This window comes from Lasioglossum baleicum, chromosome 20 (genome assembly GCF_051020765.1).
Source record: "Lasioglossum baleicum chromosome 20, iyLasBale1, whole genome shotgun sequence".
In the NCBI taxonomy this organism is placed as follows: Eukaryota; Metazoa; Arthropoda; class Insecta; order Hymenoptera; family Halictidae; genus Lasioglossum; species Lasioglossum baleicum.
In genome coordinates this window covers 2,897,402-2,911,456 of record NC_134948.1, presented here as the reverse complement: position 1 = coordinate 2,911,456, position 14,055 = coordinate 2,897,402, and the positions used below count along the sequence as shown (strand labels likewise).

General features: G+C 42.5%; 1 protein-coding gene across 3 annotated transcripts in view; it reads right to left on the bottom strand.

Moving 5' to 3' along the window:
* Positions 1 to 14,055, bottom strand: part of LOC143218754 (pancreatic triacylglycerol lipase) — a 40,667-nt gene that overhangs the window by 6,238 nt on the left and 20,374 nt on the right. For 2 of the 3 annotated variants that reach the window (XM_076444179.1, XM_076444182.1), the window contains exons 2-6: positions 2,470 to 2,624; positions 1,701 to 1,855; positions 1,384 to 1,503; positions 868 to 1,014; positions 483 to 711 (exon numbers count right to left, since the gene is read on the bottom strand). In XM_076444179.1, the coding sequence (XP_076300294.1) occupies positions 483 to 711; positions 868 to 1,014; positions 1,384 to 1,503; positions 1,701 to 1,855; positions 2,470 to 2,624 (806 nt within the window). Of the gene's footprint in view, positions 1 to 482; positions 712 to 867; positions 1,015 to 1,383; positions 1,504 to 1,700; positions 1,856 to 2,469; positions 2,625 to 2,864; positions 11,610 to 14,055 lie in introns of those variants that run through there. The other variant, XM_076444180.1, reaches the window with a different exon arrangement.

Here is a 14,055-nt window from a genome sequence, read left to right as displayed (position 1 = left end):
TGGTGGGGTCCGAAATTGTGCGAAATGGAACTGAATGAACGGAACACCACATTGACCGAGCTCTATCGGTGCGAAATAGGTCAGTGGAGTGGGGATGAGTCGGAGTGGGAACGCGTAGTGGAGTAGGGAGCGCTGGCGCGCGGAGTGGGGATCGCTGAACGCGATGACGTACTACCGAGCGTCGCGCGACGAGGTGTGACGGTTAATATTACATTTTTTTTCTCCTGAACGCACAGTTTTTAAAAAAATTTGTTTTTTAATATTGCACTGTCATCCGGTTCTGAGCTATGTTTAAAGTTTCAAGTCTGTAGCTCATCGGGAAGTGGTTTAAAATTCGATTACAAGATTTGACGCATACAACAACTCGGCAAGCTAATATAAGCGTGGTAAAAATGACGCGGATCCTGCGGGATTGCAAGCCCTAATCTATTCGTGGCGAGTAGATTTTTGCACGGTCTTGTATCCTTGAAGGTTTTCCTTACCTAAGAAAAAGATGCTTTTACCATCAGTGTGAATGACGTCGACTAGCTTCGCGTCAGTATAATCCAGTCTCAGGTGACTAGGCATTCCTTGGAAGTATGGCTCCGCAGGGTCTAAGCCCGTGATGCGACCTATGTTCCCGTTCAATTTCTCCCCTGCGTATCCGGCCGTGTGAGCGCCCAGACTGTGCCCGATTAGGTGAACGTCGTTAGGGTCCAGTCTATAGTTCGTCTACAACAATATCCCATGTTCATCTCTAAATATTGCGAGTTAACAATCAGCTGAAGAGATTTATAGCGATCCTAAAATGGTTCGAGACTTGTCAGCGGTTCTCGCGTTTCAATTAGGTTAATGCGAATCGACGTTTGCAAAAAAAATTCGCGTTACCTGCAAGTGTTTGATCAGATGAGCTATTTCAAGGCCAACGAGTCTAGTGTTGGCCGTGGCCTGAGTGTAGAGTGGCAGACTACCGCCAGCCCAGTCGACAATGATGACATTGTAGTCGTCGTGCTTGAGTAACTCGTTCCTCATCTCCTACGGTTAATGAACATTTAGGTTAAAACAAATGACCGTCCCCCCGACTGTTCAATTGGTCTTTTTACACAAACAACAATCAAATCAACGATTCTTGCGCACAGTGGATTCGTCTAACTCGACGGCATTACATTGCTCTCGAGCTGCTTGGTCTGCGAAAAAATATTGGCGATACTTGTAATTGTAAAATGACGATTGAAAAACGTGAACGTCGAATGTCAGAGCTTAGTGTCACTTCTCAAGGTCACTCCTTTTGGCGTGAGTGCATTGTATATCGTAAGTTATGGGGTGACTTTTTTTCATTCCATTCGATTTCGATTCCAGTCAAGGAATTAAGTGATTTTAATTCGTAATACTTGTCAGGCTTACCTTCACCCAATTACTAAGGGGCGTGTCTATAAAACCATGAATGATGAATCTTGTCTTTCGTTTCGGATTGAAGTAGGATCGTTTGATGGACTTATCTTTCGCGACTATTAGCACCTGGCCCTGGAACAGCGTGAGAAAATTCAATCCAATCATTCGAGCGATAATTACATTATTAATCTGCAATTAATATAATTGAACGCGATTCTCGTTAAATAATTTAATTCGTCATTTATTGACTCGTGTTCTCCATGTTCCACCCAGACCTCTAGTTCAAGAATACCGCACCATTACTTCCGGATACTTCTAATTATACTCACTTCCAGTGGATTTTCTTTCGTGTACAGGATGAACCTCGTGTTGATAACCTCCCGCGGCAGAGGGAAGACGTTCAGAGGCCTGTGGATGAGGTGGTACCAGCTCCTGGTTATGTTCAAGCAGCCTAGCTCGTCGTAGCATCGTGTCTCGTTCTCGACTATTCACAGGACACCCGGATTATTGCGAACAGGGTGAAAATATTTTAATTAATTACCGCCATGAACCACGACGACGAGCTATTTTATTTAAATTCTCAACTAAAATTCGTTTCCGAGGCTATTTCTCGTTTTTGTAGGCGTGGCATTCCCCACCACGATATACTTTGGGGCGTGGCCTTGTCATTACATTACAATTTACAGGCGTGGTCCCCCACCAAACTCTGCTTTAATATTTCAACTGTGAAAGAGTTTGTTTTCCCCACTATCCTACACTAGATTATTAGAGGTGTGGCCTCCCCACTACACTATACTTTGGGGCGTCGCCTGTCATTATATTACAATTTACAGGCGTGGGCTCCCCACCAAACTCTGCTTTAATATTCCAGCTGTGTAAGAGTTTGTTCTCCGCACTATTCTATACTAGATTATTAGAGGCGTGGCCTCCCCACTACACTATTCTTGGAATCTGGGGGCGTGCTCCCCCCACTACGCTTTGTAGGATGATTGGGGGCGTGGCTCGATTCCACAGCAGCCTTTGCTATCGGTTTTACAGGTAGTTAACTACGCTACACAGTGTTTCTGAGTGGAAAATAATAAATTTGGTAATAATTACATGGCAACCATGGTATGTTGACCTCGATTCGATCGCTACGCGCCCACTGCCAAGGGTCCAGGATTCCGGCGGAGCAGATGACAGGAGCCAATGCGACGAGCAGCAGAATCGACGCTCCTTCGCCCTCCGTGACTCCTTGCTTCTTCCTCCTCATCCTGCAATCAGAATGAACGACGAACCTCTCATTATCATTCGAAAATAATTAGCTGGTTTATGCAATGTACAATCAGATCTAGATTGATCGTATGCCGCATGCTCATTTCCTCAGAAATTGGGTAACCGACGGCCGCCTTAATGAATGGGGCCTCAAGCAATCCGTTTCACAAACGGAACAGAACAACGGTTACTCGATCAAAACGCTCGATAATATCGCACTTTTGTTAATTGTTACGTACTGTTTGATTCACCGATTTTCTTCACTGTGCAGAATGAGTTTAGAACCTCTCGCAGAACCGTGCGACCGTCGAGCTGTGAATTTTCTTGCGAACTAATTCGCAGTACACGGCAGAGATCCGCACTAATGGAAGATGTGAAAAAGGTTACTATTTCATTTGGGAGGGGAGGGTGGATGGCCTTGGAGAACAAGAAAACCTTGTCCCGTCCGCTTAATTCCTAGAATATTCATGGCCATCGAGATGTCCATTCGTTTATGTCCAACGTTTTATCACCTCATTGCCAGATCGACGATACTCTCCCATTTCTCGAGCACTATCCGTGAATAATTGAATAATTATCGTGTTTTCGGTTCCCCCGAGACATGTCGGACGTTGCTCAATATCTCAGACATCGAAATTCGCTTTGAGAAAATGATCGTCGTGGAAATATACTTTCTACCCCATAACGCGAGACATTAAGGCGCTATCATTGCGCGGATTCCGTACTGTTTACGGTCTGAAAAATGCGGAATACGGAGGAATGCGTACAAAAAGGTAACGGTCACATGGGTAACCTGTATTCTGGTGACGTATAAGGTCGGTGTTCGCGTGGAATGTCGCACGGCACCCTGTTCGTCTGCATTTCTCATCAGCAGCTGCGCCGAAGACTCGCCGGTACATCATATTAACGGAGCCTGTGAGCTGGTTGCAACTGGTTCGGTCAATTTGATTTTATTCCGTTTACTTATGCTCCGATCATCAGTTTCTTCGGCTTCTCTTCTGTTAATCCTAACACAGCTACTCGAAATACGAGGTGACAATACGACACACAATTGGAGCAACTTAATACGACTCAATCAGATGGGACACAACTTGGAGAAACTCAATTCACTGTAATCAAATGGGACACAACTTGGGGCAACTTAATACGACTCAATCAGATGGGGCACAACTTGGAGAAACTCAATTCACTGTAATCAAATGGGACACAACTTGGAGCAACTTAATACGACTCAATCAGATGGGGCACAACTTGGAGAAACTCAATTCACTGTAATCAAATGGGACACAACTTGGAGCAACTTAATACGACTCAATCAGATGGGGCACAACTTGGAGCAACTTAATACGACTCAATCAGATGGGGCACAACTTGGAGAAACTCAATTCACTGTAATCAAATGGGACACAACTTGGAGCAACTTAATACGACTCAATCAGATGGGGCACAACTTGGAGAAACTAAATACAACCTTCCCAGTTTCGTCATCCATTTCCAAACAAGTAGCGTCCACGTAACAGGCCGGACCGTTGTATTGCGTAATTCTAGATCGGTGTCACCTAAAAACGCAGATAACCCGCTAACTCACACCCAACGGTATGTTTACCTGGCCCGGACGGAGACACCCCGTTACGTAAAACAACCGGGCCCAGGTTGTTGTTCACCGGCGCCTGGAGATCGGCTTTTCGAAAATGCTTTCATTACCGCTGGAAAGCGTATCCTCCGATGGAGAAAGAAAGAGAAAGAGTGAGAAAGGGAGGGGGGGGAGAGACTGGATGATGGAAGAGGCCGCAGGATGGGCCGGGGGGCCCGAAAAGGCCCCGGTGCCCATTCCCGCTCGCATTTCACCCGTGGCTGCGGGTATTAAATAATTATTTCGAAAGCGAGAGTGTAACCACGGCGCCAGCATTGCTGCGTCGCTCTCGTCCAAGTGATTCGCAAATCCGTCTTCGAACGGCGCCGGATACAATCGAATTTATTGCAAAATGGAAATCAACATATTTTTCTTTTCCAAGTAGAATTCAGTAGTAGAAGTAACAATAGAGTCAGCCTACGGAAGCGAAAATATTGTTCTTTTGTAAATAGAATTCAGTAGTAGAACTAAGTAGAATCAGTCTATGGAAGCAAAAATATTTTTCTTTTCTAAATAGAATCGTCAGCTCGGAAAAATTTTGTAAATTTACCAGCCTGTGTTCAGGAGGTTTGAGCAAGATCCTGGCAAGGATGCAGCGAGATTTCTGATCTTAGATTAACTCTCTCATTGGCCTAAATGATTACCATAGCCTGTCTTCATTTTTGCAAATGGCACACAGTGCTATCTGCCATCAAGTGGAAGTTCATTATATCCAAGTTTCTTTCTCTTTTTTAATTAAAATTATAATGAGTCCTCTTCGTGCGAGACGATCAGATTATTATCCTTTTCCCTTTCTTGAGCAATCGCGAATAAAACTGCTTTTCATTATCCGATTGATTTATTCACCGTGTTTCCTGCAATGAAATTCTAGTTTATCAGCCGAGTCACAGTTTTTGTTCGTATTTCGATTCTTTCGAGTCGCGTATCTCATTCCCGGGATTCCAATCCGACATTAGATAGTTGCCTCGCGAGAATTTCGCCGAGCAACTCGTTCTTATCATTGCTGGAACACACCCACGGCTCGATAATCTCCCCCGAAAACTCTCTCTCTAATCGAAGCGGCATTTCCAGACACCGCAGAAAGCAAAAGCCTCCGGGGGGTACATACTTGCGCGACGACCCAATTCGGTGGGAAAAAAATCGTGCGTGGAAAATCTCGGTGAAAACCGTCCGGACAGTCCTACTTGCAATTCGAATGGCGGAGCGTTTCCCCTGCTCGACTTCATTGTTTTTAATCCTGAGAACCAAAGAGCTGGCTATTTAGAGAAATAAGATATATACATATATTAGAATTAGAAGGAAAGCCAGTAAACACAGTCGGCGATAATAACAGTGATTAATTAATTAATTCCGGACATATCGGAGTTTTAATGCTTAGAAAGCTGTGCCAGTTGGCTCCTCGTAGGCGAGTCTCTTTCTAATTACCGGCGTTATAAAAATCTCTGGACATGCTGTTCGAGCCACGTAAGGCATTTATCGGCGGATATTGGTCCAGTTACCTGCATGTCAATTAAGGTCACGGCGAGAATTAACATTCCATAGAAAAGTGAAATTCGCTTCCTCTACAGCTGTTCGATCCTTCGATCAATAATTCAGCGTAACAAGTCGCTCGAACAATTTTCCCGTGGACTGTAATACGTGTGTTTACAAACGGGGCCAGGAGGAACGGCGGGAGATTTGAATTGGAGATTGCGCGGAATAGAAACTCTGTGCAAACGATAGATCTGTCATGAGCGTCGTCTGAAAGGCTGTCTGGGCTGTCTGGTTTCTTTTCCGGGACAGTTTTCCCGGCGTGCAGAGCACCGATGTCGAACGTTGTTTGAGAGCTACTGGCATACCTACATATCCACGGAGACACGAAGAGAGGGACACAACGATTGTGGCCTAGATTCGACGTCCTTCCCTCCGGCAATGCTGTACCACTTCCTGCACACGCCTCTCTCTTCCTCCAAATCGACTGGGTCGTTTTTTTTCCCCTCTGCCTGACTTCCTCTCCCTTTGCCGGCTGCTTTCCTCTTTCTTGTTTCCACCGGCAGGGAATGCGTCGACGCGGGAAGAAAGCCGTCTAAACGGGACACGAGGGGAAAGTAGACGACGCTCAGGGTGGAGAGCTTCGAGACGATTTGTTTGTTATTCCATTCTCGGCTATTTCATTTCAAACTCGATGCAACTCGGTTCGACGCGACGCAACTCGATGATTAAACCCTTCACAACGTAGTGCAACCCTGCTCTACACAATTCAACACAGCTCAGCTTTACTAAACACAGCTCAGTCAAACTCAGTACAACACAATTCTTCACATCACGATGTAATCCTACTCAACGTAATGCAACCCTACTCGATACAACTCAATATAACTCAGCTTTACCAAACACAGTTCAGTCAAACTCAATACAACGCAGTCTTAAACTATTATATATTTTTTTTCTGCCCTAACTTCTAGCCCTAATTCATTTCAAACTCGATACAACTCGGTTCGACTCAACAATGCAACTTTTCACAACGTAATGCAACCCTACTCGATACAACTCGATATATCTCAGCTTTACCAAACACAGTTCAGTCAAACTCAATACAACGCAGTCTTAAACTATTATATATTTTTTTTCTGCCCTAACTTCTAGCCCTAATTCATTTCAAACTCGATACAACTGGGTTCAACTCAACAATGCAACCCTTCACAACATAATGCAACCCTACTCGATACAACTCAATATAACTCAGCTTTACCAAACACAGCTCAGTCAAACTTAATACAACGCAGTCTTAAACTATTATATATTTTTTTCTGCCCTAACTTCTAGCCCTAATTCATTTCAAACTCGATACAACTCGGTTCAACTCAACAATGCAACCCTTCACAACATAATGCAACCCTACTCGATACAACTCGATATATCTCAGCTTTACCAAACACAGTTCAGTCAAACTCAATACAACGCAGTCTTAAACTATTATATATTTTTTTTCTGCCCTAACTTCTAGCCCTAATTCATTTCAAACTCGATACAACTGGGTTCAACTCAACAATGCAACTTTTCACAACGTAATGCAACCCTACTCGATACAACTCGATATATCTCAGCTTTACCAAACACAGTTCAGTCAAACTCAATACAACGCAGTCTTAAACTATTATATATTTTTTTTCTGCCCTAACTTCTAGCCCTAATTCATTTCAAACTCGATACAACTGGGTTCAACTCAACAATGCAACCCTTCCCAACGTAATGCAACCCTACTCAACAGAATGTAGTGGGGATGTGGCCTAATTTGTCCCAGCCCCTAGATTGAAGGCCTCCATATACAGAATTGCTCAGAAAATCATTTAAAATTCGAATTTGTTTATAAAGGAATTTTTGGAAAATAAAGGGGCTATTGAAGGAGGTTCAAGAAGCTGCAGCCTCTCCAGGAGGATGAGCCAAACAGAGGACGACAGGGTGAAATCGTAATTCTCCAGTTACCTAACTCCACGTCTCCCCAGACTCTCGATCATTCGGAGTCTTCTAGATCGTTCGAGGCACCAGGTAGTTTCTCTGCTCAGTTTCTTCATACGTGCCACAAACCCAGTGGTCTGTGCTGTTATGATGTACTACTTGAAGGATGCCTCTACTAATTCTCTAGAATTACTAAACACTCATACCTGGACGCTCCGAAGATGAGTGTCAGCTAATTTGTTCGGACTAAGGATCCTTTGTGAAGGAAATTTTATGGTTGGCTTTATAGCCGACAGCTAATTGGAGAAATTATAGGGAGGGGCAGTTTATTAGAAAATTAAATGGGTTCTACGACTACTAACACAGTAACTACAAGAATTTTCTAGGAGAATATTAATCATGGCCTTCGAAAGCAGAGGCTTCAAGCTTCAAAATGAATGCAGATTTTTTCACGAAAATACAACAGCTTTTCTTCGAAAAATTCAGTTCGGTGATTCACATAAACGCGGTGTGTTTGTAGTAGAACAGCGTGACCGGTAGCTGGATAACAAACCGGTGTTCGTCACCTCTCTCAAGTTCATGTGCACCGAGACGACATACTAATAACAGTAATCACATTCCGATACGTTTATTAGAATAATCAACCGGTGTGACAGACGCAGGTAGAAGGAAAAAAGAGAAGGCTCGCGAGACAGACGGCGTGCGCTGCGAGACAGGAAGTGGAGAGTGGGGCTTAGGCTAGTCTAACTTCGGCTCGTTTAAGAACTTTCTCAAGAATTTCACGTCCGCTTAATCAGCGATCATTGTACGTGCATTGCTACAGAGCCGAGACCCAGGGGATCGGCCTTCCAGTTGGAGAACAGTCTCTGGTTTCTGCTAAACTTGCACAAGCCTTCGGAAGATGTCGACGTTCTTGCGGAAGGCCACGGAACCTTCCTGTAAATGTCAAGGTGACCAGCGGATCCTTTTTCTCCTGTTGGGTCAGTGCTTCTCGACAAACTGTTTTATTCATTATATCGTAAAAAAACATTGGAAAAAGCTGTTTTCGACTTATCACCTCGAATGAATGTATAATTAGCTGAATATAAGTAGGTTCATTAATCGTCAAAGTCCTGTTTGGTTCAGCTCGGTTGGATCGGGGCGGTTAGGCTCGACTTCGTCCACGTTTCTGCATTTATAGCAAAATTGACTAGATGGAATTCAACATTTTTAAATCATTAAGAGAAGAAATAACATTCAATTTAGTTTCCATTTCTTGCAATCTATGCAGTCAATTTTTATTTCGCATGCAGATTCGCAGTCTACCGATCACAAAACGGCTGAGAAAAATCGTACGTCAGATTTTAAGGACTGATTCTAAAGAGGAAGCTTCGATCTTCAAATCCGTGGTGGATTTACTCAAGAGAAAAATTTTTCAAAGATTTCACAGACATTTGAAGTTCACGTCTGCAAGCAACCTTCATTTTGCATAATGATCCGCAGTCTGCCGATCACAAAACAGCTGAGAAAAATCGTACGTCAATTTTTAAGGACTCATTGTAAAGAGGAAGCTTCGATCTTCAAATCCGTGGAGGATTTACCTCATAGAAAAATTTTTGAAAGATCTCACAGACATTTGAAGTTCACCTTTTCAAGCAACCTGCAAGAACCTTGACGGTCCACGAAATTATTGATGCGAGCATCTGCTCGACGCGTAGGAGAAATTATTCCGTGGCCCGGCGAATTTTCGGTGAGTTAGCATTGCGTAACCGTTTGCGTGTGACACGGGTGCGAAGAAGAAGGACGGAGAAAGGTGTATGCGTAAGTGTTCGTGTCTCTGAGTGATTACGTTACACGTAAATACAAATCGAAAGCATTTCTCTGGACGCGGATAGTGGATTAGGTCATCGGGAGAGCTCGATGGCTCTTCGGTTTCTCCTCTCCTCTAGGCGATCACGTTCGTTTTCGAAGCGCAACAAAATAAAGAGCTCACGGTGTCCGTAGCCTGGATCGCAGGTGGTAAATATTCGACTAAACGCTTCCTAATTGTCCACCCGTACGTATGTAGGAGAAGAGGACATGTTAGCTTGCTAATCATTTTTTTTATTAATTGTTATTAGCACCAAGAAAATTGTTTGTGGCGTTCGTTTGGATTTGAGGCGACGATAAAGTGAATTTTTATTAATCCGGGTCATTTGCGAGCTATTCTTGCTAGGATTATGTCCTTGATTATAGTTTTGTGTATAACTTGACTTTGAGTCGACCTCGGATTGCTTTGACCTTGGGGAACACGAACAGCGTGGGTCAGAAGCGACCCAGTACGTGACGAGGTACACACTCTCTCTCATAAGTCTTAGAACAGTGATCGTTAGGCTTATGAAAATTTTCAAAAAAGGCTAGAATATAAAATTTGATAGAATTTTGTACAATTTTTATTTGTTTTTGATCTACGAAGGATGTTCCCATTAAAAATAGGACTTTATTTCATTCCACTTTCTTAAAATTTGTCTACAAAAATTGGATAATGCATAAACATTCAGTCTAGTGATCATATTTGTATTGAACTCTGTAAAAATGAAATATTCGTTGAAGGATGCGAGTAAATTATTCCTTATTTCAAGGTTTACATGTGAAGGAAAGGATGCTACACTCATATATATAAAAAATCTTACCAAGAAGTAAAAAAATATTTTTAAAAAAGTATTAATATATTATTTTCACTGTATTAAAAGTATTAATGAAAAATATAAATTGATATACAGCTCGAGTGCCTTGCAATTGATGCACAAATCTTTTATTTTGCATCAAAATCCGGAGTCTAATCACTATATTTGTATAAAATAATTTCAGTTATCGATCGTAAATGTTGAATATCAAATTTCTAAATGCTTTCGGCGCTACCGTTCCGATCAATTACTAATATAGCAATTTTGCAAAATTTTACTTCTTTCCTGACGTTTCGGGTCCGTTTTAAACCTTTATCAAAGGTGGAAATTTGCTTCTAAACAAAAATATATTTATAATGTAAATTTCAATGATAAGAAAAATGAAAATGATCATACTTGGTCTTGATACGTACCTGCTATAATCACTTTATAATGTAAAAATGAACATTGAAAAATGATGTGTATCAGTTGCTGGTTTGAAACATGCTACAGTCAATTGTAGTCAGTAATTGATCGAAACGGCAGCGCCGAAAGCATTTAGAAATTTGATATTATATTTCTATAATGTAGTTAATACAGTTAGAGGTTCATAATCTATACGAAATAGCAGAGTTTTACTAAAAACCAGAGGTGTCCCAAAACTTATAAGCTGGAGTGTAATTCGTGATCCTCGAGGCCCGTCGTATTATATAAATAGAAAACACAAGGCGCGATCATTATGATTACAGAAAAAGAGCACGCTGACGCGTAAGTCGTACTTAATTACCAGCCGTTTGTTTACCTGTACAGAACGAAAACACGGAATCCACTACAGCGGCGCGCGGCGTGGCCGCGTACTTTCACCGGGTTTCAAAACTATCCAGAAACTCCGATTTATGCAGACGCTGCCGCGAGAAATTACACCATCCGAGAATTCCAATTACTTTCCGCTGCTTTAACATTGTTAATCGGCCCTCATCGAGCGGCATAATTGATTGCCTCGGTGTTGGTACACCCGCGAACACCGACGAATTATTTAAATTCATTAGTGCGCGTCGGAGATCTATCTTCCCGCGCGATTTCCTGGAAGATATCCGCTAAACGCTCGCAGTCACGTGTGCGTGACCTTCAACGATGCAAAAGATCATCGAATGATCGCTAACCCTTGCTGGTTTATATACAATGTTCCTAGATAATCTTCAGTAAACGTAACAATTATAAATAATAGCAGTGCGCGGCCCACACCACGAAAGAAATTTGTATTAGAAAGTGCTGCACTTTGCATGGTAATTGGTCGAGATAATAGTGCGTGTAAACTGCGAGAAATACCTGCATAAATGTTACAGACGCTTGCAAAATTAACTGTTCAATTTTGTTGATTTTTTAAACCTGATTCGGTAGATAGCAGGTAAATTTCTTGTATTTTTATTTATAACTTCGGACAACATTGTTACATCTCCGTGAAAAAATTACGAAGTACTCTGTAAACATTAGTAAAGAAACCAAAAAAATTTCAAATCGATAGCTCTCTTAATTTCGTTAAGAAAAATTCTAGAAAATACCCTTTATTTTGATACTACTAGAACAGACAATTCAATTTCTAATTTTGGAAACAATCGAGATATTTCTATGAAAAAATTACGGAACACTCTTCAAACATTGCTAAATAATCCCACAAAATTTCAAGTCGATACCTCTTTCCGTTTCATTTAAAGAAATTCCGGACGATCGCTATAGTTTCGCGGCACCGAAGCAGAAAGATGCTCGATAAAAATTTGTTAACAATTCAGCGATGATATAGCAGGTGCATCCGTTCCACAGAGATTGGGACAGGAGGCGAGCACGCGTTGAAGAACGTAGAACCGCCGGCACTTCCGGTGCCGTGTGCTCGACGTTCCAGCCAGAAACACTTCCTATGCAATTAGTCACGGCAGCTCGTTCGAATTAATTCGCGTTAGAGGCCGATGGAAATTCGCAAAAACCGAGAATGAATGGCAGCGGTCGCCGTCGTTGTGCGTGCGAGACGCGAAAAAACGCGTCTTCTGGTTGGAAGCGTGCCACTTTCGAGGTATAGCAGCTAGCTCGCAGTAAAACTTTTCCTGCCGTGAGAAACGTCCGTGGCAATTGGTCGATCGTTATTTACGAGGAGCAGTAAAGCGTCTCCTCCTATTGCACGATGCCAACAAAAATTGCGAACGCGCCTCTATAATGGTCCTCTGTGATGGTGTACAATTTCGTTGGCCAGAATGGCCATCGTAGGTCCAATTCGCAACTCGACGATTTCACAGACACGTTTCCCCAGCGAAACTTTACTGGTTTCCACGCTGATTCAACAAATTACCTAGTCGATGGTTAAAATCGAACACGTGCGATGCTTATACTTCATAGGCACATTTTTTCTGGTGATATTTTAAGGTGGACATATTTTTGTGGGTGCAATCTTGTGGGACCACTTTTAGACAATGATTTTTCTGGAAGCTGCTCAGTAAGTTTGATGTTGTGGGATCATTTCTGTGGGATTATTTCTGTGAGCTATTCTTGTGGGCCAAATTGTGGACCATTTTTAGACAATGATTTTTCTGGGAGCAGCTCGGTAAGTTTGATATTGTAGGACTATTTCTGTGGGCTATTTTTGTGGGCCAAATTCTGGACCATTTTTAGACAATCTTTTGTCTGGGAGCAGCTCGGTAATTGTGATATTGTGGGATCATTTATGTGGGCTATTTTTGCGGGCCAAATTTGTGGACCATTTTTAGACAATGATTTTTCTGGGAGGAGCTCGGTAAGTTTGGCATTGCGGAATCATTTCTGTGGGCCAATTTGTGGACCATTTTTAGACAATCATTTTTCTCGGAGCAGCTCGGTAAGTTTGGCATTGTGGGATCATTTATGTGGGATATTTTTGTGGGCTATTTCTGTGGGCCAATTGGTGGGCTACGGTTGTAGACTCGTCGCTTGTCTCATTGTGATGAAACCACATTGGCAGTACCATTATCGTGGGACATTTTGTGGGACATTTTGTGGGACCATTTCGATTCGGCAGCATGGGCCTCGTGCACTCATCTCGAACAGAATATTTACGAGAACGTTCGGTCCCAGCTTTCAGAAGCAATTAACTGGAAGTGTGACAATACTGTTGAGCAATTAATCCGGTGAATTGGTTCGCGTGTTCCGCCGCATTTGCCGGACGCTAAACGTCTCTTCACGAGCGGTTGTATAGGTAGCAGTTATCCAAGATAAGGAAAGAAAGTTTTTCGACTTTGTAGGACGTTTTTTCATCCTGTGTAATGGCTTTACGTCTCTCGGTGGTAATGCAGCGATCGGTGAACGTGTAACAGCAACAGCCGAAACCGCACGGCTGCGTGTTCCTGCCGGGCGCACATCTCCGGATGAAAGAAAGCCAGAAAGGGGAAATGAAGCAGCTGGGCGAATTCGATTTTATGGGACCGTAAATTTCACCGGTTAATGTACTTCGACAATAAACGTTCTTCTTATTCACCCTCGCTTGTCCCTCTTACCACCGCGCGGAACGTCAGCCTGATCAGAGCTGGGTAAATTAGTGTTTTAAATAGTAGACACGCGTTCAACTTGAAAAATAAAATATTTCATTCGATGCAGTGATTTTTGAAAATTGTATATTTGTATTTATTTTAAACTTTTAATATTACTGCCGAAAATAATGGTTCGGATTCAATACATTTGTGAGCATGAATAGTTTCCTAACGAAAAAGTAAA